General features: G+C 44.6%; 1 protein-coding gene across 2 annotated transcripts in view; it reads left to right on the top strand.

Annotated features, from left to right (window-relative positions):
* TEX2 (testis expressed 2) overlaps positions 1 to 27,001 on the top strand; it is a 108,406-nt gene that overhangs the window by 23,706 nt on the left and 57,699 nt on the right. For both annotated transcript variants that reach the window (XM_061144389.1, XM_061144390.1), the window contains exon 2: positions 19,193 to 20,852. In XM_061144389.1, the coding sequence (XP_061000372.1) occupies positions 19,218 to 20,852 (1,635 nt within the window). In that variant the 5' untranslated portion in view covers positions 19,193 to 19,217. The remainder of the gene's footprint in view (positions 1 to 19,192; positions 20,853 to 27,001) is intronic.

The raw sequence follows: 27,001 nt of genomic DNA, 5'->3' as shown, positions 1-27,001 counted from the left end.
TCTTGCCTGGGAAATCCCATGGACAGAGGAGGCCGGCAGGCTACAGTCCATGGGGTCAAAAAGAGTCGGACATGACTGAAGTGACTAACACACACACAATGTAGTTACTAGTTTGCATTTTCCCCCTCATTTATCATGATTCTATTTGCATATTGCCCCATTTCTCTATAGTCCTTACATACTTGCCATTTGTAAGGACTGTGTTCCTCTTAGCACATATAGAAGCCTTGGTTGACCATTTGAGTTAAGCTCTTGTGGCCTGCTTGGTTATTTTCTGCTGTAAACTGTAGTTTGTTATACCATAGGAAAGCCTCTCCACCATGGAGCATATGTCCTTAATGAGTTAATTGTTATCCCAGACAGGCTTTGAGGACGCTAGAACAGTAGAATATTTTATAGCCCATTCTGTGCATTATTGCAGTGTTTTTTTGTTTTGTTTTTAAGCACTTTTCAACGCTTTCCTAAGTTGTTTTTAAACACAACCTGGGGTGGATACTCCCTGGACAGATAGGGTGAAGCTCTTGAGCTTGGTCTAGAGCCAGCGCTCAGTGAACATTGACTGAATGGAACTCTTTCTTGAAGCTCGGAGCACCTGTGGAAAGCTTCTGTTGACCGGGAATCAGTTGGTCTCTGCAAAAAGCTGAGCGAGGCAATGTAGTACAGTGGTGAAGAACATGGCCTTGGAGTCCTAGCTCTGCTAATGAGTAGCTTTGTTATCTTGGAAACCACTTCTGGTCTTTTCCTTCACCTGTAAATCGTGGAAATAGTATTAGTACCTACCTCAGTGGCTCGTCAGACTTAAATGAGGTGTTGTTGGTATGGTATTTAGAGCCATGTAAAAGTGAACTGCTGTTATTGACTCAGGTTCGTGTCTCTCTTGGATCTCTGTGGCTCATGGCCCTCCTTTCCTCCCAGAAATAACTCTCCTGCTTTTTAGTTGCCTGGGGCAAGTACATAAATGATGCTCTTTATTACGGAAATGTAAATGACTGTTACATGGAGGGGAAAAAACCCTGAATTTTCTCGAGAGAAGAATAACCATGATACGTCTTTAAGTAGAATATCAGCCAAACAGGTTATTTTGAGAACAAGTGATGATATTACCTTGGTATACTTTACTCTGCTGTATCCAGGGGGAGAGTGCAGTGTGGTTAATTAATTAATGTGCCCAAAGTTTCCAGTTTATGAAGGGCTAGCCTATTTATTCTTTCTCCCAACAATCTGAGGGGGAGGGTTTCTCCATCATGAACCTCATTTGATGGATCAGAAAACCCTGAGCCAGTGAGGCTTCTCCCGAGCGGAGGTTCTTTCCAGGGAGCCTCAGCTGGCCCAGGCAGTGCACTTTTAGGCGTTGAGTTATCTGAGTGGGATTTGATGGGCTCCTAATTGCTCAAGGATGGCCAGAAAGTTCTGCTTCTGTTTTGGCATTTCGCTTTGGCCGAGAGGACTATCTGAGGACCCACATAAGCCAGAAGAAAAAACCCAACAATGAACTCAGCACTCTTCATCTGGGAAAGCTGGACACTGCTGTTAGGCAGTTATTGGACCTGTGAAGAGGAAAATATCAAGATCACAACTTTACAGCGTTCAATTCTCTGAAACATCAAATGGAGCCCCAGTATGGCCGTCAGGTTTAAAGTGCTCCAGAATTAGATTAGACAGCATGATTCCATGCTGTGTACTCGTATTTCTGGTTATGAAATGCTTCTTGCGCTTATTTTCCTTGATTGGCTGAGAAGCAGCCTTTTTTCTCGTGTTACTTGGTGCCTCCAAGTTTCTTTTCCATTCTCCTTGTCTTTTGTCTTCTGTCCTGTTTCAGGCCTTTAGACAGCAGTGAAACAGATGTTCAGGAATGGGCAGCTCTGGAAGCCCTGACTGTGGGGTCTGGGATAGGGGTGGGGATGGGGGTTGGGGCGGGTGGGACCGGCCCCAGGAGATGTGGCCACAACTCTCGGGGCAAACAGTGAAGGCAGATGAGTTAAAGATCAGGAGCAGAACTCCTGATAGTGTCTGATAGTGTCTTGTGCCTGCGGAAGCAGTGGGCCCGCCTGTGAGTCCTCATTGAAAATATCTGAATTGATTGGTTGATTAGCCTTGGTGGAGCTTGGCCTTTTTTTTTCCTTTCATGTTGATACACAGCAGTAATCTCTTACAAAGCAACCTGCCCCTAGGGTGATGCATTCTGTGTAGACTGGATTAACAAGTTCCTGGTGCCCAGGAATAGCTGATACTGTGTCTTCCACTTAGTTTCTGGTGAATCCATCACCTTTTTCTGTGCAGGTGTATGGACGTGTGTGTGTATTTAAGTATATGTAGTGCATTCCTGATATTCTGAGTTGATTTAGACCAGTGAGTCTCAATTCCATGGCAGATACTGGGGTTGGGGCAGGGGCGCATGCATACTTAGAATTTTTTCAAATGAAATGTCTTTCATTCCCTCCTCCATTGTGCTCGACCCCAAGATGGGGAGGAATGGCTGAGTCATCTGCGTGCTGATGTCTCCTAGGATTCTCTGGCATAGCTCCCCTCTGCCCTGTCCCAAGGTGCATCTGCCCTTTGAGAGCTGGGATTAAGAAGGTGCTCAGGGCTGGCTGGTCAGTTGTCCCACCACATACTGCTGCTCGGAGCTGGACTGACAGAGGTGATGGTTCCAACCTGGATCTGCGAAGGAACCCACAGGAGCCAGGGCACCATGTCAGCATTTCAAAAGGCTTCACAGAAACTATACCTTTACTCAGGAAAAGGACACACAGACTACCCAAACATCAAGTTTCCTTGCTTTTGTTGGGAATTGCAAATCTGTATGGTTTCATGCCAATGCCAAGTTCTGATTGGCTGTGAATGACATAATAGGAATTTCTGAGACAGGATTGGTCTGACTCTAGACATTGTTACTAGAGCCTGGCATCAGGCATCACTCCCCAAACTAAACGTGCTCAATACCTTTAGAATGAGATTGACCTTGAATACGAGTGCCCTTAGTGTCCAAATAAGCAACCAGTTGTTTCTTGTTTACTTAGCTGTGCTTATCATTATCTCACCTGTAGCAACGATTTGATTTCATAATCGATTGTTGGGTAAAATTTGGATCCGTATTGAAATGGAACAGGAATCGATCAATTACTGTTATCATTTATTAGAATCTTGTGACCAGCCTGGGGAAGAGACAGAAAAAAAGGTTAGTAAAACAGCAGGTCTCATTTAGTGCCCTCATTTTAAAAATGATCCTTTTAACCAGCTTTGCACTAAAAGCTAAGATAATTTACAGTGAAGCACTGACTATTAATACTTAGTCTCCGTAGCCTCCTGGGATCCTGTTGGTTGTGTGTACTTTTTGCGTAGATATGTTTGATATATACACATCATACCAAATTCTGCTTTTTCATTTTGTATTATAGTGTATAGACCTTCCCAGTTTTCTGCTTTGCTCCTGTGTTTGTCATTTTTAATGGTCACAGCTTCCTGAAATAAACCTGAGGTCAGACCAGACAGTCTAGCTCAAGTGATTGAGAAGTCTGTCTGTTTGATCTTTGGTACCATGGCTGGTGGGGTCAACTCCAGCCAAGTCTTTGTGGGTGAAAAAGATGTGCTCATGCTTGCTGGGATGCTGAAAATAATAGCTTACATATGCTGAGTGTTCTTTCTTTTTTTTTGTTTTTGTTTTTTGTTTGTTTTTTAAATTTCTTGGTGGCACCTCATGTGGGATCTTAGTTCCCCGACCTGGGATCGAACCTACACTGTGCATTGGAAGCACAGAGTCTTAACCACTGAATCACCAGGGAAGTCCCTTGAATGTTATTTCTTAATTTTCCCAGCAGCTCCTGTGAGGTAGGCATTATTATCACCATTTTATTCACATATGAGAAAAAAGAGGCTTTTTGCAGCGACTTGTCCACAGTCACACGGCGGTAAGAAGCAGTGAACCTGAGACCCGAAGCTGGGTCTCTCCAGTGCCAGAGTTCTCAACCAGGTTTTTCTGTGCTCCATGGGGCTCATCCAGTTCTCAGCTCACTTCAGAAAACCGACCACCTTCCACCTTAATCCTCACAACAAATACTTTTGTTAATGTGTACTCGAGTCACAGAGGCTTAATATTAAAACAACATGAAGTAAGCACTGCAGGCAAGAAGGAGCCCCGGAGAAGCTCCCATCCACATTCGGCATTTGCTTTCGGGGTGATTTTGGCTATAAATAGCTTTTTTCCCCTGACCTTAAAATCTAGTCCCCCTGGGAGTGGCCACCAGATTCCTACGCATGCTAAAATTAGACGTTATCTGTGTGCCCTGCTCCATTCTCCAGACACAATAACAAGTTTCCCACATTCTCCCCAATGCCGTTTCCTATGGCAGTGCGTGGAAGTCCTTGCAGCAGTCTCTCCTGCCTGCAGTGGTCCCGGGAGGAGGCGTTCCTCTGTCACCCGGACTCCTGTGTGTCTGCGGCCCGCAGACCCAGTTCCTCTGTACTTTACCAGGGGCTTGCTTCTGTTGAATGAGAAAATTTCACACATGAATTAAAGCACTCATGTCCTTGGGCAGGATTGGAAACTGGAGTTCAGACTCTAGAAGACTTCTTGGGGCAGAGGGGTGCAAAGTGTCTGGATTTACCCCCTGGGCCTTTGGCTTCCTAGTCTCTAAAATTGTCTTTTTCTGGAGTGTGGCCCTCATTCTAGGGCCCTGACGTTATCTGAGCTCAGAATGTGTTTTTCTTTTGTTCAGTTGCTAAGTCATATCTGACTCTTTGTGACCTCGTGAACTGCAGCACGCCAGGCTCCTCTGTCCTCCACTATCTTCTAGAGTTTGCTCAAACTCATGTCCACTGAGTTGGTGATGCTATCTAACCATCTAATCCTCTGCCACCCCCCTTCTCCTTTTGCCTTCAGTCTTTTGAGTGAATTATAAATAGCGGTTCTGTACAGTTTGGAAAACTTGTACCATAGAGGTTATATTGTGGACTTCATAAGTTTTGCGGGCCTATGAACCTATTTCCCATTTATTGTCCTTCAGGATAAATGGATTTGGAATTTTAGACAATTGACTTACTGATGAACTTTTGGAACTCAGTCTCCTTTTGGTTGAGGATTTACTTTCTTTGGTTATTTGGGTGGTGTAAATATTGTAGGAGGTCACCTGAGGGGATAGAGCTGTCCAGAAGGAAGTAGGGGTTCAGTTCAGGTGTCACTGCCTTCATGGAGTATGCTAGGATTTAACAAGTCAGAGAGAGGGGAAGGCATATCCAGTATGGGGTGCTTCAGAAATGGAAGAGGAAGGAGGATGGTTTTCACGTGAACCAGTGCCTCCTACACCCAACCAGAATATTGGGAACACTTTACAGTAACTGGAAATAGTTTGAGTAGACAGAGGGGCTGGGGCGTATTGGGTCCTGAAGGCCAAGGAGGTTAGATGAGACACAGAAACATGATAGGATTTTGAGCAAAATGGTGACATGATGAGAGTAGTATTTTAAAGAAGACTAGTCTGGTAGCAGAATGCCATGTAGGCTGGAGACTGGGGCAAGGGGTGAAGTCAGAAAGAAATGCTGAGGTGTGAGGTGGGAGTCTACAGGACTTGGGAAACTGAAGAGAAGAGGTTTGGAGGGTAAAGAAGAGAAGACCCTCTTGATTGGGGCCTCAGTTGGAAGAGCAGTGGTTCCTTGATGGATGAGAGGGACTTAGTGGGCCAGCGTGGGGTGGACAGGAATGAGGTGGGTCCCTTGAGTTTAGAATTAGACTTCTTTGGTCCCAGATAGAGTCTGTGTGTGGGTGGAGGAGAGGTAAGAATGGGTGGAAGAATCCCTCCCCAGGGAATGGGAATAGTGATTGGTGTGGATAGATGGATATGGGAGACAAGATAGCAACTCATACCACCTTCCTGGTGTGTTGGGGGCAAGGCCATGTGCTCAGAAGGAGAAAGGAAAGAGGCAAAATTGGAGGCCTGGATGAGAGACAAGGCCTGGAATCACACCTGTGGGGGATCTGACTAGGAAATCAGCGCGCTAATTCAGGAGTTTCCTGGAAGCAGCAAGGACATAGGCCAGGTCTGCATGCCTCCTGGCTGAGATCTGCAGCAACCACATCCCCCCTGCCCCTTACCCTCCCAGCTCCGTACCCTCCCTGGCTGGGGTCAAGATCCCTGGCAGCAGGAGTGACTCCGGCCCTGGTGTGGATGTCTCACGGGCAGTAGATAGCAGTGCTGATGACTTAAAGAGGGTGGTGTAGATGGTGGTTTGGTCTGAAAGTACAGATGGTGGTTTAGTCTTGAAAACGAGGCCAGCCCTTCTGTTACTTTGGTCTCCTCTCCATTTAAAAAAAAAAAAAAAAAAAGCCAGGCAGAATAGAAGGCGGATGGTGTTTTGTGAGACAGGCAGGGAGTTGTGTCCCTAGGGGCCTCTGCAGGGCACTGTAGAAGTGAGGGCAGTGGGAACATGGAGCTGGTGTGGGATGAATCCACAGGAGGGAAGAGCCAAGAGGTGGTGCTCGAAGGTATGTCTGTGCAAAGTAAGAACAAAGGAAGCGGTGGGGTAGAGGGCCTGATGGGAGTTCTGTCCTTACCACAGCTGGCGCAGAGGCAGCCCTTTTGTGCAGTGTGGCATTGGGGAGGTGGGGGTGGAGGGGGACGGATAAGGGATGGCTGAGGAAGCCAGACTGACACATGTCCTCTGTTGCCCCAGAACACCCAGGTACTGCTAATCTGCATCACATTCTTAGCAGAGTCAGCCCACTCTCCACCTGTAACCAGAGATAAGGGATGTTTCTACAGCTGGGCTAAGCAAGACCAGTCCGGAAGGTCTAGAAGTGTTTGTTAATGTGAGATGAAATGTTGGAATGTTATTAGAAAAGTATTTGGACTTAATTGCCTTAGGCACATTAGTCCAAGTGTACTTAGCTTGATTTGAGCATTGGCCAAGAATTTCTCTGGTGCAAAATGAAAAAGTAGGACTCTAAGGAGGTTCTTTCCCATGGTAATTGACTTATAGACTCACAGACTGATAAAATTTAGAGCTTTCTGGAAAATTCCTTAAAAATAACGGAGGACCCTCCCTCCCCTCGCCCTGGTTTACAGCGAAAGAACCCAAGGTCCGAGGAGGTGAAGGGCGTGAGCCCCGTCACCGTCATTTGAGGGTCTTGGTCCTCCGCAGGGCTCCTAGCCTTGCCGCCTTATGGCTTCCCTTGGTCTGCGTTTTCAGTGACTGATTCCACTACCAACGGAGCAGTTGTCAAAATCTCACACTTGGGGGCGGACTTCGGGGCCGGCTTGTATCACAGGGCTGCTCTCAGTTAAAGTCCTTCCCGGTCACAATCCTCTGTGGTGGTGGAGTGGGATGGGGGAGATCTCAGGGGGCCTGTGGGCAAGTGGTTCTCTTCAGAGGGAGCCACAGGGTGGACAGATGGCCATCCAGGACCTCTGCCAGGAACCCGGTACCTCCAGGCCTTCTTGCAGGTGTTGAATGTGGCCTTGGGTGTCTTGCCTCCTTCCCTTTACCCTCACTCCATCCTTCACTTGGAACGTACTCTCCACCTGGTCTCTGCAGTCAGCTGTCCAACCTCCAAGGGCCAGCACACACCCCACGCCTGGGAAGCCCTCTTTCTTGCCGCCTTCTCTCATCTCCTCCCCTCCACTTCCTTTCAATCCCACTGCTGTCCCCTACACACACAGTCACACAGACTTCTTAAACCTGATTTTTAAAACATTGTCTTCTTCAGGCCTCAGATTCTTTACTTGTAAATAAAATTCTGATGTAAGTATACATTTAAGCAGATTTTACTGCCCTTTATCAAGATTAAGTCTATTGATGCATGTATGAAAAGTATTGTTTCTCACTGAAAAAGAAAGGCTAATTTCTTTAAGTTCTCAGAGACTTTTTTTCAACTTATGAAGAATTAATCAAAAATACTTTTTGCATGTGAAACTAAACAGTCAATAGATATGAGTGGATTCAGATATGTAGACTAGGTTTTCTGGTTGACTAGTATGATTTGGAGAGGAAAAATTCAAGTACTTTATTGCTTATTATAGCTGGAAAATATGATTGTCCAAATGGGTCAGTTTTTTCCAAAGTCAAAATTTAATTCTTGTATAAGGAACAGAGAACGTTACATGTGTTATATATGTTATTGTCAGTGGTTTCTAAAATGACTTCAGAGAGTAATACTTTTATGCTGATGGAATGAGGAAGGCTTCTTCAGGAAGTAAAAACTAAGAAAATATAAAGACAAGATTGAGAGGTACAACACTAAAAATATAAAACTTTGTATGTTTTTTTAAAAGGACCATAATGGTTAAAAGTCAGAGATGGGGAAAAATATTTCCCGCACATACAGTAGACAAAGTGTTAATTATCCATGATACGTAAAGTGATTAAGAAAAATCCTTGGGCAAGAAAAGTGAACGGCCAGTTAAGAGAAGAGAAACAGCTGCGGGGAAACATGAACTTATTCTCAAAGCATTGAGGTGCCTTTTCCCCATCCATCAGATGGGTAATAATTAAAAATAATGTTCAGTCATGATAGGGGTTCAAGGTAGAAACTTTATGATAGACTTGCTCTGTGCATTAGATTTACATAGGAAACTTTTCAAAGCAGCGTTGTTTTTAGTGTAAAAACTGGAAAAAACTCAAATTTCTGTCAATAAAGGAGTGATTAAATGAATGATGGTATATCCATACCATGAAACAAAAGTGTGTGTGCCTGTAGATTTGTATGTATTGGCATTAGGAAGGGGCCCAGGAAATATGTGAAAAACAAAGTGCAAAACAATATGTGTTGTATGACTTAAGACTAAAAACAAAAAAGCTCTGTGTGTTTGTGTGTATTTATAAATACATGTAGAAGGACAGAGGGTGCATTGTAAACAATTGATTTTTGGGGAAAGCAGGAAAAATTTTCACTTTTCCTCTCCATACATCTGTTTTTTGAACATTTTTTTAAAATGAACTTGAAATGGTGTGTTTTTTTTTAAGTTGCAGTGAAAATTTATATATGCTATTTGGCTCTGTAATTCCACGTCTAAAAATATTTTCTAAGTGGATAACCAGGCTTCCCAGGTGATACAGTGGTAAAGAACCCACCTGCCAGCACAGAAGATGCAGGTGTGATCCCTGGGTCAGGAAGATCCCCTGGAGAAGGAAATGGCAACCCGCTCCAGTATTTTTGCCTGGAAAATTCCATGAGCAGAGGAGCCTGGCAGGCTACAGTCCATAGGGTCACAAAGAGTTGGGCATGACTGAGCAAACACACATAGACACACAAGGAAATAATCAGAGAAGCTGACAGAGGTATGTATGGCATTATAGCATTGTGTGTCATAGCAGAAAATATTGTAGTAGCCCGTGTTGAAATGGTTCCATTACAGAATATTCATTTCATAAAGCTAAAGTCATGTGTGAAAGAATCTGTTGACTTGAGGAAATACTTACATATGAACAGTTAACATTTTAGAAATGCTTGCTCTGTACCAGGGACCATGTTCAGTACTTTATATAAATTGTTTTATTTAATCTTCTGAATTGTCTTTTGTCATTCCCATTTTGCAGATGGAGAAATGGAGGCTTGGTTAGAGTAAATACATTTGCTTGAGGGTCAGATTCTACCACGTTAGTAGAACTGAACACAAAGGTCTTGCTGATTCCCAGATATTAGATTACTTTCCAGATGCTAGATTACTTCTTGAGTATAAAAACAGATTACATACGTACATATGGTGTGACTCGTTTTACAAAAATGAATCTTTCTGTGTCTTAGTTTTCTCATGGGTAAGTTGTGGGGGTGAGCAGCTAGTATTAATACAATTAGATATTCTGAAGTTAATGTTTTATTTTTGAAATTGACATACACTTATTACATGTAATTCCCCCCCCCCCCAGATTATGAAAATATTTGGAATTACCTAATTAATAGGATTTGGAAATACCTAAAAAGTAGAAAATAAAGATTACCCATAAGCCTGTTACATGGAGAAAACTAGCATTAATGCCCCTCCAGTCCTTTTTTTGCCTGGTGTGTGTAGGTGTGAACATTACTGAGGTACTTAATAGTTACTGCAGAATTGGTTTCAGAAAAGTTTTTGCTGATTATGTGCCAATATAATAGAGGGTTTGTCTCAACATGCCCTTGACATCATCCCATGTTATATTTTAATGATGAAATTTGATGACCAAAATTGTTTCATTGATTTGTTTCTTGATTCTTTGTTGTATCTGGTCAGCTGAGCTTTTTTGTTCCTGGCCTTTTGAACTTTCGGGTGAATTGGCTGTTCCTGTACTTGGGAAGTATCTACTGATGATGTCTTCCCAAAGCTGACCGTTGAAGACCTTAAGCAAGACTATTAGAAAGTCCTTGTAAGCGGAAGTTTCACTCTGCCCGTTGGAATACGTTTTTTTAACAGGGATGAATTCGTGGTCTGTGGTTAAAACTTGACTTCCTAACCATTTGGAATTTGCCTTTAAGGTTTGACCTGGTGGTCCAGTGGTTAAGACTCTGCGCTTCCACTGCAGGGGGTGCAGGTTCAGTCCCTAGTCGGGAATCCAAGATCCTGCATGCCCCACGGCATGATCAAAACATCACTTTAAAAAAAAGTTTGATTTTAAAATATAAGGAATGATTGGTGAAATGTATACAGGACTTCTCTTATGCAACTTCCTGAGAGTCTATAATTATTTCAAAATAAAGTTTAAAAAATTCAAAGAGAGTTAAAACTTGGGCTCCCTCCTGTAACTGAGCTTGGTAACTCTGACTGGAAGGGCCCATGGGCAGAGGGAGGGAGCAATATATGACAACAGACCCAAAGCCAAACAGTAGTTAGGAAACTGCTTTTGTTGTTGTTTTTTTTCATTTGGAAATAATCTCAGACTTTAAATGGTTTTGAGAGTTCCCTGTTGGTCCAGTGGTTAGAACTCTGAGCTTTCACTGCTGAGGGCCTGAGTTCAATCCCTGGTCGGGGAACTAAGATCCCACAAGCCACACTGTGTGGCCATAAATAAATCAATAAATGGTTGCAAAAATGAAAACTGAATAAGGAACTCCATTTACTCTTTGTCAGATTCACTTCCTTATTAACTTTTGACCCGATGAGCTCTTGAAAAATGTGCTCTTTCGTGACCACAGCCTCTACCCTCTGCTCATCCTCCTGGATTTTTAGCACCACAGTCTCCCAGGTTCCAGGCGCTCACCTGAACAAAACTATTTACATCCAGGTTGCAGACTTCCCAAGAACCTATAGTGGTTCTGTTTCCTAAGATTTAAATATAAATCCAAGCACTGAGGCTTCAGAGGTGTTGAGCAATTAATTCCCTGCCTCTAAAATCAAATATTAATCTTCCTCCCATGCCTCCAGTACAGCCCTTCATCTATAGCCGACCCAGTCGTTTAGCAGCTGTCTTGTTCTAACTTGATTGACTTGTTTTCATCTCAGTGCCTTTCCATATGCTGCTGTTTCACATCCAGCATATTATTTTGTTCACATCTCTTCCTCCTAAGTCACATAACATGGTTTTTCTGCTTAAAAAAAAATTCCCAGACTCCCATTATTCTATTAGCGCCATCTGATTTGGGCATATCTATCCTGAGTTTTCATTACTTCAGAGTTGTTTTGTTTTGAACTTTCATATAGACGTCATCATATGACATCTGTTGTCTCCTTGAGATCTCCCCACCCCCGCCCCCCGTGGATGGCATCGGGATTATCTTTTATAAACCTCCATAGGCCTCATGTGGTTGTGCTGAAGGTGTGACCTGGTTTTGAAAGAGTTACTGCATTTGGATTTCATTACCAGAACCATCCAGCAATCTATAAAGCAAAATTCTCATCACGTTGATGCTTCTGAACCCCTTTTTCCTTCAGGGATGTGGCCCTCTTCCAGGGGGGGCTTCCTCATAGTAGGTGTAAAAGGCTGCAGAGGGTGAAGCTGTTGTGTGTTAATCGTATCACCCTTGTGCTGTGTTGTTCTACTAGGTTGGAAGAGACTGAGTCAGTCTGGGAACCTAACAACTGATGGCATAGGAGTTCCAGGTTTCTCACAGTCAAGGCCTAAGTGCCTCGTGAGGATGCCTGTGCTGGTAGCAGAGTACTATCTTTTCTTCTTTCTTTTCTCCTTTTAAATGAAGCTGAGGCTAGCACTAGTTCATTATCTACAATGTCAATATTGATTTTTGTTTGTAAGGTGGAGTATTAACAGATTAGAATCTGTTGGCTGCTGGCAGTTCTCAGCTGCTTCATTGAATTTAAATGAATCAAGGGATGGCTATTAAGATGTACTTGAGATTTTTAGGCTAAATCAGACCTGCCTATACTAGTTGTTCTTGACCAGATTCACCACTTCCTCTGCAGCATCAAGATGGAAAAAAACGAGTCCTGAGGCCCTTCTCTACTTTTCATAAAACCAAATCCTATTAAAAGCTTGCACAGATAAGAGATGTTAGGACATCGTCTGCAGTACAATGCAGCTTGACTCTTTTCCTCTGCCAAGAGATGCTTTGGAATTAAGACTATTGACTGACACAACCCATGCTAGCAGATGGTGCCCATACATCATATGTCCAAGTGCAAGCTTGTCCAAAGACAGCAAATATCTTAACGGGCCAAATTTTACAAAGACAAAGAATTTTCACAATGATCTTGAAAGATTAGGGGTGCTTCTGAGAAATGAGGCATATTCCAAACCAGGCTTGCCTCTTAAGATGCTGTGTTACTGTGCTCTCTCTACATCTGGAGACAAGTTTAATTTTCAATCACAATTGCCCATTTCCCTCCTCTTTTTCCTTCCTTCAGCACGTCCTCTAACCTACTATATGAATGAGAATAATAATAATGTTGATGTTGATAATAATAACGGCCACATTACTATTTGGCTGTTCTAATGTGAGAGGACCAAGGAGATGAGTTGCTGATGAGTGGGTGGCCTGGAAGGAACTCTTCTCTTTTCATGGCTCTGTAAGATCCCAGGATTGAATTGTTTCAAATACAGCTAGAGGCAGGAAGGGCAGTTATTAATAGCAAACTAGTCCAGAAAACTCACAGAAAACAAACCTATCAGATTCAGAGAGGTTGTTATCTCCAAGTTAATAAATGCCAACAGTGAGCCTTGAAAGAGTTCTTCATTTTTCATTGTACAATCTGATTTATTGTTGATTGGCTTTTCGTGGACTAATTAATGATGATAACCTTTTTGAGTGACTAGAAATAAAGTACATTTCATGGATGTTGCTATTCTAACTGACTTTGCTGAGGTTGATATCATGGAGTTCGTGATATCCATGGGAGGGCATGTTGGGAGGGCAGTTGGCTACCAGCTTCTTGTTGAGGCCTTTGTTTTTTATGAATTCAGGTTAGATGGGACCCATTGATTTGTTCCTTATTTTTAGACTGAATAGACTATGATCCTGCATCAATGCTGGGGAGAGAAGCCCTTGTTAGAGGCTTTCTCAGTCTTAGTAAGAGCTATGAACATCTTTACAAGGCATAATAACTTTACTGGAGACTTACAATGAAGACTTTAATCAAGACTCATCATCCCCAAAATGGTTCAAGATACTCTGCTTCCTTGAAACAGACCTGACTAAGGTTCAGAGAGCATTTGGCTCTAAATAACTTCCCCACCTGCTAAAAGTATGAGAGCATAAATGAATACATTTGCATTTATTATCTTATAACATAACCACATGGTGGTATAAACACTAAAGAACAATGTGAGCTTTTTGAATTGTTTTAGTCGGCATAAGTGGTTCAGAGTATTATATTATTTCACTCTAAAGTTGTGACTGGTGAATTTAAAGTTATTTTTTAATTATTGTTGTTCAGTTACTCAGTCGAGTCTGACTCTTTGTGACCCCATGGACTGTAGCACGCCAGGCTTCCCTGTCCTTCACCATCTCCTGGAGCTTGCTCAGACTCATGTCCATTGAGTCAGTGATGCCATCAAACCATCTCATCCTCTGTCATCCCCTTCTCCTCCTGCCTTCAACCTTTCCCAGCATCAGGGTCTTTTTTAATTAGTCGACTCTCTGCATTAGGTGGCCAAAATATTGGAGCTTCAGCTTGAGCATCAGTCCTTTCAATGAATATTTAGGGTTGATTTCCTTTAGGATTGACTGGTTTGATGATCTTACAGTCCAAGGGACTCAAGAGTCTTATGGTAAAATATAAATAACATAAAATTTACCATCCTGTTTTTAAGTGTACAACTCAGTAGCGAAAATATATTCACATTGTTATGCAACTGATCTATAGAATTCTTTAATCAGACAAAACTCTATATCCATTACAAAACAACTCCCTATTTCCTACTCCCCAGCCCCTGGTAACTGCCGTCCTACTTTCTGTTTATTTGAGTTTGAGTACTTTAGATAGCTCACAAAACGGAATCACACGGTATTCGTCTTTCTGTGATTGGCTCCCTTCACTTAGCTTAAGGGCCTTGAAGCTCAGATCTAAGTGAGGGCCATTTGCCTCTGGTTCACCTACTCCCAGGTAGGTGTAGCTCTTTGACGTCCCAGCTCACTGGGGAACAATCTCCAGTTAGGGCTCCACCTCAGCCAGCCCTGAACTATGATTTCTGCTCAGAAGATCAATAAAATGAAGGTTCCAATTTGGCAGAATCATCCAGTGTTTTGAGGGCAAGAGCAGCTTCTGTAGGGCTCACCTCTCTGAGGTTCTTTCTTCCTGCTGGCCTTGCGATTCTTTACTCAGTTGTTGAAGTTCCAGTGCTTTTCAGTTTTTGGTTTTTTTTTTTTAATATTGATTTCATTGTTACTTGTTTTCAGCAGAATGGTGGAACTGACAAATAGAACCTGTTTTCCCAGACACCAGACATCTGACTTCAGTTTATCAACCTCACCTAGCTATTGCACCCCCATCCATTCTGGGGCTGGATGGGGTTCATATTTAGCATACTTTGCTCATGACCAAATCAGACTTTTGTTTAAACATACCTCTGGCAGGAAATCATCCTAATTGACAGTGGAAGCTTTAGGCCCTCCCCTCACAAGACTCAAAATTATTGTTAAAACCCAAGGTCTTGTGCTGGTGGTTGGAAAAAGGAGACCTGTTGGGAGAGAAATGACCTTTATTGACATTTCAGTTCCTGAGAGCTTGAGAAAAAGTTGTCCTCATTTATTTGAGTCCAGTTATAATTGAGTTGAGATAGTAGAGGGTAGGAGGCTACTTTTTTATGATGCTAGATTATAAGATGGATAACGAATTCTTATTTCCCAATCCTGCTGGTCACATGCTAGATGTTGAGAACCACGCTCTCAGCTCCTGAGAGAGCAGTTCATGCCAGTGCACGGAGGGCCGTACCAAGGCCAGGACAAGCAGGAATAACAAGCGTGCATGACACGCTTGAGGAGGCAGATCGCTGTGGTGGCGAATCAGGACATGAGTGCCAAGAGCCCACGTCTGACAGGCTCCCCGCCCCCTCCTCATTCAGTGCTGTGTCCCTGGAGCAGTCACGTAAAGTTCCTGGATAGCAGTCAGGTGCTTTTCCCTTGACCTTGGCCGTAGGAAGGTCAGTCTTACCGGCCCCAGCTGCCAGCCCATGAAGGATGGAGAGGGGGTGCTTGGAGGACTCCCTAGGAGGAAGAGGGAGCAGCCTCATGATGATCAGGTTTGTCTAGAACCCAATCCATGGACTCTGGTTCCAGGGCATACAGTTATCCAGCAGTTTGGGTCCTTGAAGCAATCTTTGTTTATCTGACCTAGCCCCCTCATTTGCAGATGAGCAAAAAGGGCTATAAGATTTTCTTATTTTGAAAAAGTAGTAGTGCTGCTTTAGCCTCATGTGGCTTGTTTTAGTAAAACTTAATTTGGGAGAGTTTATTCCAAACCTCTGAAGCCACTGCTTGAGCCCTGGAGAAGGACGTCAGCAGTGGTGAGCCAGTCAGCACCTAGCCCTTCAGGAGGCCCAGCTCAGGCCCAGCTGGCTGACACAGGCCACTCAAGATGACTGTTCTCTTGCTCTCCGTACATCCCACGCTCTTCCAGTGCCTGCTTCACTTATGCCTATTCACAGGACTGACCCACCTGCATATTTGCCCCAGGCCCCAGCTAGTGACTGTTCTTATCAAAAGGGGCAGTAAGGGGCATGCCCCGCTGCTAGTTTCCCTGGTTACCAGTGAGCAAACCTGATGTCAATTCCCCCTATAACTAGCAGTCTCCCCTTCCCTTTGGCCGCAAAGACTGCTGCCATGTCTTGCTCACCACGGACTGCACATGGTGGATATTGCTCCAGAACCTTGCTTCAGACATGTAAATTCCCCCATCCACTAAACCATTGATTGTCTCCGTCACTGAGTCTGGGCTGTTTCTTCTTCGGTCTTGAAGCTGGGTGAATACAGCATTGTAGGCCTGCAGGGTGCAGCCCAACAAGATCTTAAGACAGTCTAGTCAGAGATCAGCTGAGGCTCCTGTAAAGTCAGGAGGCCCGACTGTGTGTTGGAGCCTTGGGCAGATGGGCCCCTAATGGCCCTGTCTGGTTGCTGAGACCACAAGCTTCTGGAAGCACTATTGTTGGCCTTCTGGACTGGGCCTGACTTTGCCTGCAGATTCCCAAACCATCCCACCTCAACTCCAGAAGAGCCTCTCCACTCTTGCTCCCCAGATGACTGACTGACCCTGTTCAGCCCCTAGTCATGCTCTCTGTATTTACACCTGTGCCCACTGTCACTTTCACTACCAGCCTCAGAGTAGCAGAGCCTTTCAGATCATCCTTTATGTTATTAAAGCAATTGAAATAGCTTATTTTTCAGCCTACTGAGAATCATCAAAAACCAAACTTTCTTTTAAAATTACCTCTATAATTTTATTTTAAAATTACCCTTGTAAAAGTGAAAGTTGCTTGGTCATGTCTGACTCTTTGCCACCCCATGGACTATACAGTTCATGGAATTCTCCAGGCCAGAATACTGGAGTGGGTAGCCTTTCCCTTCTCCAGGGGATCTTCCCAACCCAGGGACTGAACCCAGGTCTCCTGCATTGTGGGCAGATTCTTTACCAGCTGAGCCACAAAGGAAGCCCAAGGATACTGGAGTGGGTAGCCTATCCTTTCTCCAGGGGATCTTCCCGACCCAGGAATTGGACTGGGGTCTCCTGCATTGCAGGTGGATTCTTAACCAACTGAGCTATCAGGGAAGCCCCTATAAAAGTAGGTGACCATTAAAATGAAAAATGGGTTTTGTACCTGGTATTTTTCTTCTTCCTAAGCCAACAAACATGTTGGCTTTGAGAACAGGGAAGGATTGTCCTGGACCCGTGGCTTTGTCTTTCTAGCTTACTGCCAGCTCCTGGATTTGAGTGTTTTGTCTGATCAATAGAAATCATTCTTTTTTCTTGGCTCCAATGGGGACAGGAGAGCCTGAGGATCATGAAGGAGCTTGGGCAAAACTCGATTGAAAAGTTTTTATGAAAGTAATTTCTCTCAAGTGTTGATACTGTAGAAATCAGTAGTTTGAGATGTATTTTTGTTGTGACTGGGCTCTTGAACTGTAGTTCTTGTCATCACTGGATTATTTCTTGTTTCTAGGAAATAGTTTTTCCTGCCCTCCCTCTCCTCCTCACCTTGATTTTTCTCCCCCATCACCTCCAAACAAACACAGGTTTACTTTTTCTCTCGTTTTGGTAGTCTCAGTTGCTAGCATTTTGAACCTGAATATTTGGTAGAAGACTTAAATATAGGAGTTCTTCAAATTAAAGGATCAGGCAGCATAATGTTGACTCTATGGCAGATTACCAGGGTAAGTATCAGATTGGGTTGTGTATTATCACCTCTAAACATAAACATAAGAGTTTGAGATTTAGAAAGTCTCAAAGTCATTGGTCCCTCATTTGACAGATGAAGATTCCGAGACCCAGAGAGGTCTTGGCTTGTTCAAGGTCCCACCAAGTCAGCTGGAGAAGGAGCAAGTGTCAGAAGCCTTGTTTCCTGGCCCCAAGGCTGCCCTTTCCTCTCTTCCATGATGCCTCGCTTGTGCTGGCCCTCACCCCCAACACCCACCCTGACCTGTGTGTCAGGGCACACCATGCCCATGCTCATCTTCATGCCTTCATCCCTTCTTTCTAATCAGGCCTATCCTGCCACAGCCTGCCATCAGTTTAAAGGAGCAGGCAGGTGTCCTATGTCCCACGCTGCTCTCACCCTCCTCAGAAGGCCTGCAGGTCACTCCTCAAGTACGTTTTAGCTACTCTGATAGTCGTGCTTTCCAGATGGTGGTGTTCATTTCCCTCTGGTAGGACCTGTCATGATGCCTGGGTCCCTGTAAATGGGCCTTAAGTGAATGGGGCGTGGGGGACGGTGTGATGCACTGGGTGTCTCAGGCAGGCTTGGCTTCGTTTGCCTTGCTGCCCAGCTTTTCAGGTGTCTCTTGTCTTGACAGCGACTAAGTGACGCCGCCTCCGTGCCTCTCACCCCAGCTCTTAGCAGGGTTCTCAGTTGGTGGTAGGTTGCAGCATTGAGACTTTCATTTTCCTGCCCTTGGATTCTTGGATTCAGCTGAAAATATAACTTTGCTTTATCTTGAAGTCTGAGAAATGGCCATGTCTTCATGGCTGCCTAAATATTCTGGCCTCAGGGTACCTACCATTTGGGAAGTAAGCCAGCCGGTCACAGCAATTAGTTTGCAGATGTCGCTTGCCACCCTTGGTTACTCTGCTACTTATTTGCAGTGGCAGGCTATATGAGCATTGGTGGGAGACACAAGCCAAATAATTGTTAGGATTGCTGTGAAAATTGCAGTGAAAGCCATAACCCTCCAGGATTCACTTTTTATAGCCGGAAAGCCACTGGTGAAATTTTTGTTCCAAGATCCTCAAAATCGCCAGGATGCTGCATTTTATCCTGTGGGAGTTCTGAACTAATGCTGGTAACAACTGTTGTGCAGGTCTTTCAAGCCTTCCAGTATAGAATTACTGATAGAAATGGACCAGTTAACAGGGAGGAAACAATTACTTAGATGTTGTGAAGGAACAGGTTGTATGGCATTTATAACATGGGTGGGTAGTTTGCTCATAAAAGAGAATGCCTCACTGGAATTTATTTGATGAAAATTAAACCATTAAACCTGCTCAAGTGAGAAAGGGTGGCCATCTGCCAGGTAAAAGCATAATCACCATTTAGAAGTGAGCTTCAGCCGCGCTCCGGTCCACACACGACAGCGTCTCCCGTGGAGAAACCGCTTTCTGACCTCCGGTTTTTCTCGCTGTTTTCACAGAGCCTGAGCCCTTGTGAAGCCGGCGATGACAAGTCTGAATGGTCGCCATGCCGAGAAAACCCTTGACATGCCAAAACCATCAGCCCCCAGAGTGCACGTGCAGAGGTCCGTGTCCCGAGACACTATCGCCATCCACTTCTCGGTGTCCGGGGAGGAGGAGGAGGAAGAGGAGGAGGAGTTCCGGGAGCGCCTGGAGGAGGGGCTGGACGACCAGGGCGTTGTAACGGGCCTTGAAGCCAAGGAGGACCTCTACCTTGAACCCGGGGGTGGCCATGACCCCGCCGGCCCCGGCGCCCAGCTCATCCTGGCGGATGGCCTGCCCGTGTCCCCCGCCGTCTTGCCCGTCTCCGAGAGCACCGTAAAGCGGCTGGAGCCCCCCGCTCCGGCCGCACAAGTATTCGGTGCAGTGCCATTGGCTCTGTCCCCGGGGTCGTCCTCGTCGGGGCTCTTAGCTAGCTCTCCCAGCGTGTCCTCCCTGTCCGAGCAGAAAACCAGCTCTTCCTCCCCGCTGTCCTCGCCTTCCCGGTCGCCCATCCTCTCATCCAGCGCCTCGTCCTCCACCCTTTCCAGCGCCAAACCCTTCCTGAGCCTCGTGAAGTCCCTGTCGACCGAGGTGGAGCCAAAAGAATCCCCCCACCCCCCACGGCACAGGCACTTGATGAAGACGTTAGTCAAGTCTCTGTCCACCGACACCTCCCGGCAGGAGTCCGACGCCGTGTCCTACAGGCCCCCCGACTCCAAGCTGAATTTACACCTGTTCAAGCAGTTCACGCAGCCGCGGAACACAGGTGGGGATTCCAAAACTGCACCCTCTTCCCCTCTGACGTCGCCTTCCGACACGCGCTCCTTTTTTAAAGTGCCCGAAATGGAGGCCAAGATCGAAGACACTAAGCGACGCCTTTCGGAAGTCATCTATGACCCTTTTCAGCTTTTCAGTAAAATTATAGGGGAAGAAAGTGGCAGCCACAGGCCCAAAGCCTTATCTTCAAGTGCTTCCGAGCTCTCCAACCTGTCCAGCCTGAACGGTCACTTGGAGGGCAACAGCTACAGCATCAAGGAGGAGGAGTGCGACTCCGAGGGGGAGGGCGTGGGGGGCGACCCCGGCGGCCCCGGGAGCCGCCACGCGCAGCCCTCCGCGGAGCCCGCGGCAGAGGCGGAGCCGAGGAGCTCCCAGGGCGGCGGGCTGAAGGAGGGGGGCCCGAAGACCGGCTCCCTGGTTCTTGAGAAATGCTCTCTGTCTGCCTTAGCGAGCAAAGAAGATGAAGAGTTTTGCGAACTGTACACCGAGGACTTTGACCTGGAACCGGAGGGGGAGAGTAAAGCTGAGAAGCTCCCAGAAGGCCCTCTCAAGCCAGAGGGGCTGGTGGACGATGGCCCGGCTCTGGACAGTGACCACGAGGTGGACTCGGCCGCTCAGCGGCCGGAAATACCCGTCAAGACGCTGGGCTTCTTTGTCCTGTGCGTCTATGCGTACCTCATCCTCCCCCTCCCCCATTACGTGAGCGGACTCTTCCTGGGCGTTGGCCTTGGATTCATGACTGCAGTCTGCCTGATTTGGTTTTTTACACCACCAAGTGCTCATAAACATCACAGATTACATAAACATCTACAACACTGGAGCCCAAGGTCTCTGGATATCAAAGAACCTGAGATCCTGAAGGTAAGCCTCTCCGCAGCTGCTTGCTGGCAACCAGCCTCATTGTAGATCTGACTGTATCTTTTTAGTTCACTGTCTCCACAGGTGTTTGCTCAAGCAGTGTTTCTAAGACTTTGGTATCTCCAGGCATCCAAAAGACTTGTTTGGTAGACCTCATTCTAGCTCACGTTTTGCCAGTTCATCAGGTAGCTTCGTAAGGATCTCTGTGGCTCTGGAGCATTTCCAGTAGCATTTCTTTTCAGTTTCCTTTTCAGTCTCTCTCTGAATTTGCCAGGCATTTGCTGCCTACTAGGGATTCATGGTAGCTGAGTCTGTTGGGATTAAATATTCTTGAGGGTAGCGCTTCCTTGGTGGTCCAGCGGTTAAGACTCTATGCTCCCAATGCAGGGTGCTTGGGTTCGATTCCTGGTTGGGGAATTAGATCTTGTGTATTACAGCAAAGACTTGGCACAGCCAGCTAAATAATTAAAAAAAATTTTTTTGAGACCCTAGAGCAGGGTTAAAGACTTCTGGAATGCAAGAGACGGGGCGGAGGAAGAGAAGACCGATTTTAATGTCAGGGGTGGGCTGCTGCACACTGCTCTGTGCACAGTGGGGCCTGGGCTTGAGAAGGAGGCATTACCTTTCTTTGCCCATCAGATTTTAGAATTTGGACCTCCCGAGGGGTGCCTGAGGCAATTCATTGGAAAGAAAATATTTGAACTTCCATTTGTATTTATTTCCATGTATTTTAAAAGTTTCTGGTGCTTCTGTATGTTTCATAATATACACAATTGAAAGCATAGCTGTAGCTTATATAGGTCATAAGTTAAGCACATTTTTTTGGTATATATATTTTTTAATTTTAGTAAAATGCACCTAACAAAATCTACCATCTTAACCATTTTTAAGTGTACAGGTCAGCAGTATTATGTTTAATATTCATTCACATTATTATACAACCGTCACCACCGTGCATCTCCGTATCCTTTTCACCTTTTAAAATGGAAACTCTAAACCCATTAAACAATAACCTCCTATCTTCCTGGCTATTGCCTAGCTCCTGGTAACCACCGTTCTACTTCCTTGGTTGTTGTTGTATTTTTAATACTCTAAATATGTCATACTAGTAGAATCACACAGTATTTATCTTTTTGTGACTGGCTTGTTTCACTTAGAATAATGTCCACAAGGTTCTTCCATTGTAGCATATTGCAAAATTTTATTCTTTTTTAAGGCTGCTATTGTATGTATACGCTAACTACATTTTGCTTACTTCTTCATCTGTTGATGGACACTTCGGTTGTTTCTACATTTTTGCTCTTGTGAGCAATGCTGCTATGAACGTGCTTGTACAAAGAGATGTTTGAGACCATACTTTCAAGTCCTTGGTTTATGTACCCAGAAGTGAAATTGCTGGATCGTATGGTAATTCTAGTTTTAATCTTTTGAGGAGCTGCCATACTATTCTCTACAGTGGCTGTACCATTTTACGTTCTCGCCAGTAGTGCACAAGGGTTCCAGTTTCTCCACATCCTTGCTGACACTTGTTATTTTCTGATTTTTTGATAATTCAAAGCTTGTTTGGTTTCTCTATTAACAGGTTTTTCCTCCTCTTTGTTTAAATGAGTGCTCCAGAAAAGGGCATCATGATCTCTATTTACTGCCAAACAAAAACCCCACAAAACCAGGGGAAGAACTCTTAGAGTGCAAAATATTGTTTGTTCTGGTTTATTTTTTAATTTAATAACCTTTTTCCCTTATTTAAAAAAAAATGCATGATCAATGTTTAAAGAAACACAGAAAACCCAAAGGAAAAAATTATTCTTTATCACGCTAGTGGGAGGGAATTATAGTTAATACAGTATATAATATATACATATATATATTTGATATATATCCTTGTTTTTTCCTACATGTCTGCAAATATGAGTAAATATATCACACATGAACTCTTTTTGTTTTGATTCAATGGGATCATATACAGACATCTCAGAGATGATATGGGTTCAGTTCTAGACTACCACAATAAAACAAAATATTGCAATAAAGGAGTCAGACGAATTTTCGGTTTCCCAGTGCATGTAAAAGTTCCGTTTACACTATACTGTCCTCTGTAAAGTGTACAATAGCATTCTGTCTAAAAAACCAATGTATGCACCTTCATTTAAAAATACTTCAGGAGACTTCCTGGTGGTCCAGTGGCAAAGACTCCATGTTCCCAGTGCAGGGGGCCCAGGTTTTATCCCTGATCAGGGAACTAGATGCTTCATGCTGCAAGTAAGAGTTGGCATGCCACAACAAAAAAATATGCGGTGCTGGAACTAAAGATCCCCCATGGTGCCATGAAGATTGACGATCCCATGCGACTAAGACCCTGCGCAGCCGAATAAATAAAAATACTTCATTGCTCCCCAACTTTGTAAATCTACTGTACTTCCATAAAATATATTTTTTAAAATAGTTATTACTGAAAAAATGTCAGCCATCAGCTGACAGTGCAGGGCTGCCACAAATCATCAATTTGTAAAACACACAACATCCGTGGAGCTCAGTAAAGCAAAGCACAGTAAAATGAGGTATGCCTGTGTTCTGCAGTTCAACCTTTTTTTCCCCCCTTTCACATGGCAATATGTTAGGAGAGTATTTCTTTTTTGAGAGAAGCTGGTGCTCAGTCTTGAGGCTGTGACACACTCAAGTGTAGCACTCATATCAGAAGTGGAGCAAAGTGATCGTTATGCTCGGTTGCTAAGCTTTTCCGATCAGGGTGGTGCCGCGTCTGCCTGAATTGCATGCCCTGTAAGTTAGTGCTAACTTTAGCAAAGAAAAATGGTGCTTACATTGCTTCCACTGCCTAATGACTGACTGCAGTATTCTGTTTAAACTGATTTGAGCTCTTAATTGTCTTGGGAAGATTTTAATTTTAATCCGTCAATCTTTAGTGCTGAGACTACAGTTTACTAAGTTTTCTACTAATTAGTCAAGAACTTACTAACCGCGCAGAGGATGCCAGTTACGGCACGGTGTGGTTGCTTTGATCTGATAATAAACAGTAAAGCCAGCACTACAAAGCTGAGCACCGACAGCGGGCTCGCTGAATGTTGGGTGTAGTATCTCACTTAATCCTCACCACAGCCCTCTGCAGTTAGGTAACGTGCTCATGAGGATGTGGATATGGAGAGGGTAAGTTACTCGCCCAAGATCACACAGGGGAGCCAGGCAGGACTGACTTTTTTTCTTTTTTTTTAAGGAAGGTATTTTACCCTTGGTCCCTGTGATAAATATATTTGGATTTTCCTTCAAGAGAACAAATACTTCAGTGCTGTCATGGACTGACACCTGTAATTCAAGAAAATTGTACATTGTAGCCTGAGGTCTTTTGTTTAGTGCGCAGGGCTGTTTTTAGCCACCTGGCTAAATGCATTCTCTATTTTAAAAGGGGCCACTACCAAGAATTAGAAGGGTAGGATGTGTGTTGCAAGTTGAAGATTTCAAATGCAACTGTGCTTTGGGCTTGATTAGTTTTACTGAGTAGGAAATCACACTCTGGGGAAGCATTTTAAAAAGATGACGCTTTAGAGACATCCCTGGTGGTCCAGTGGTTAAGAATCCACCTTGCAAGGCAGAGGACAAGGGTTCAATCCCTGGTCTGAGAACTAAGGTCCCACATGCCAAGGGGCAACTAAGCCCACATGCTACAATGAAAGATCCCGCATGAAGGAATGTCCTGTGTGTCACAGCTAAGACCTGACTCAGCCAAATAGGAAAAAAAAAAGACACTTTAAAACATTTAGCAGTGTTGACATTATATTTAGGACACAATGTTGTGATAAGAAAAGGATAGTATAATAGAGCCTAATTTTGAGCATCTGTCTTCTATTCCATTTTCTCATTGGGCATTGTGCTTTCTGTATGAGGTAGGATAACATTTGCTCTTGTAACAAATTAGAAGTCTGTTCCTTGCCTTCTTAACAGTCCAGAATGGGTGTTCCTGGTGGTAGGTGGATGGGGGCCCATGTTGGTTAGGAGCCCAAGTTCCTTCCATCTTGTGGCTCGGCAAACTTTTTCTTAAAGAGCTAGGTAGTAGATACTCACCCCAACCCCAGGTGGTGCAGTGGTCAAGAATCCACCTGCCAATCAAGTAGACGTAAGAGATTCGGGTTCAGTTCCTAGGTCGGGAAGATGCCCTGGAGGAGGAAGTGGCAACCCACGCCAGTATTCTTGCCTGGAAAATCCCATGGACAGAGGAGTCTGGCAGGCTGTAGTCCATGGGGTCGCAAAGAGTCTGAGCACACACACACACAGAGTAAATATTTTAGACTTAAGGCTCTGTTTCTGTTGCAATCCACTCAGCTCCTCGTTGTAGCAGAAAAGGAGCTGTAAGCCATATGTAAATGAATGAGTGTGGCTGTGTTCCAATAAAACTTCATAGAAAGGCCCTGGGCCCAGGTTGTTGACCCCCACCCTAAGTTATTAGAATTCCTTGCATCCAGCTGGCAGAAGGGGAAAGAGAAAGCAAAGAGAACATGTACCTCCTTAAATGCCTGGACCCAGAAGTGACACACATCACTTCCATTCACATTCCACTGGGGTGAGTAGTCCCACAGACCCTCCATAATGCCAGAGGCCCTGGGAAATCTAGGACTCGGTGGGGCAGCTTCTTCTCTGCAGTGGCTGTACACTATGGAAAGGGTGAAAGTGTTAGTCGCTGAGTCGTATCCAACTCATTGTGACCCCGTGGACTATATGGACTGTAGCCCACCGAGCTTCTCTGTTCATGGAATTTTCCAGGCAAGAATACTGGAGTTGGTTGCCATTTCCTTCTTCAGGGGTCAGCCCAGGAATGGAACCTGTGTCTCTTGCAGTGCAGGCAGATTCTTTACTTTCTGAGCCACCGGGAAGCCCCTTCCCACTATGGAAAGAGATGCCTGAATTTTGAAGGCGTGGCTAGCCTTCTCTACCTCACTTTCATGGAACTTATCAGAGCCATAGTTATCTGTTTACTGTCTGTCTTTCCCAGGACACCATAAGCTTCATGAACGCACAGGCCATGGCCATCTTGTTCATCATTGTGTCCTCAGCCCCTGACATGTACTAGGCACGTGTTAAGTAATTGTTGGATGGATGGATGGATGAATGAATGAGGTTTTAATCTGAAAATTTAGGCAGTAAGTTAATATTTACCCTGTCATCTCCCTAGGAAGTTGCTTTTTAAAAAAAATCCCTGACAGTTGCATTTTTGGGGAAAAACGTTTAGTCAAGATTTGAGGGGGCTGATTCATGTTGATATATGGCAGAAACCAGCACAATATTGTAAAGCAATTATCCTCCAATTAATAATAAATTAATAAGATTTGAGGGACTTACCTGATGGTCCAGTGGCTAAGATGCCATGCTCCCAGTGCAGGGGACCCAGATTCGATCCCTGGTCAGGGAGCTAGATCCTACATTCCCACGTGTGGCAACTAAGGCCCGGCACAGCCAAATAAATTTTTTTTTAAAGAGATTTGATAAGAGTGATCTTTCAAGGAGATAAAAAATAATTACAATAAAAAGTACAGCTTATGGAGAGTTTTTTCTTTTTCCACAGCAGTGGAAAAGCCAGGATGGTCCATCTTTGACAGGGTTGGAAACTTGATGTTTGCTGCTTAGAAATCGCCTGGCAGCAAGTCTGCTCTCTTCTTACCAGTGCTCATACATCGAGTGCAACGGGAGTGAGGGATGAGGAATGCATGCCAAGTAGAGCGTTGGAGAGATGGGGGCGGTGGCGTGTTCTCAGTTTCCACTCCGCCTCCAGATTTATGGCTTTTAAAGTGGTGCAGAAGATGGGCCTTGGTTTCTTTGTAAAGCAGTTCTGTGAACCTGTTTCTAGTGCGAGTTGAAAGAGTCACTTTTTGAAAAATGGCTTGATTTAGGGGATTCATCAGCGGGTTTATTTCCTGTGCATCTGATGCTATTTAGTTAGTTTTTATAAAGGACATGATGCAATTCTTGAGGGCAGGTATGGAACATTTTTTAAGCATTCAGTAAGACAGGAGGCTGTAAAACGTCATTCTGTGATAGAATGTGCTAGTACAGAGACCCAGCCCCTTGATCTGCAGACTGCCTGCCCTTTATCTGGAAGCCCCCAAACCTGTCAGGCAGGAAGCTCGGTGCTCGGGACTGTTTTAGGA

This window comes from Dama dama, chromosome 5, assembly GCF_033118175.1.
Source record: "Dama dama isolate Ldn47 chromosome 5, ASM3311817v1, whole genome shotgun sequence".
In the NCBI taxonomy this organism is placed as follows: Eukaryota; Metazoa; Chordata; class Mammalia; order Artiodactyla; family Cervidae; genus Dama; species Dama dama.
The sequence above is the reverse complement of the archived record's forward strand: the minus strand, read 5'-3'. Positions and strand labels throughout refer to the sequence as shown.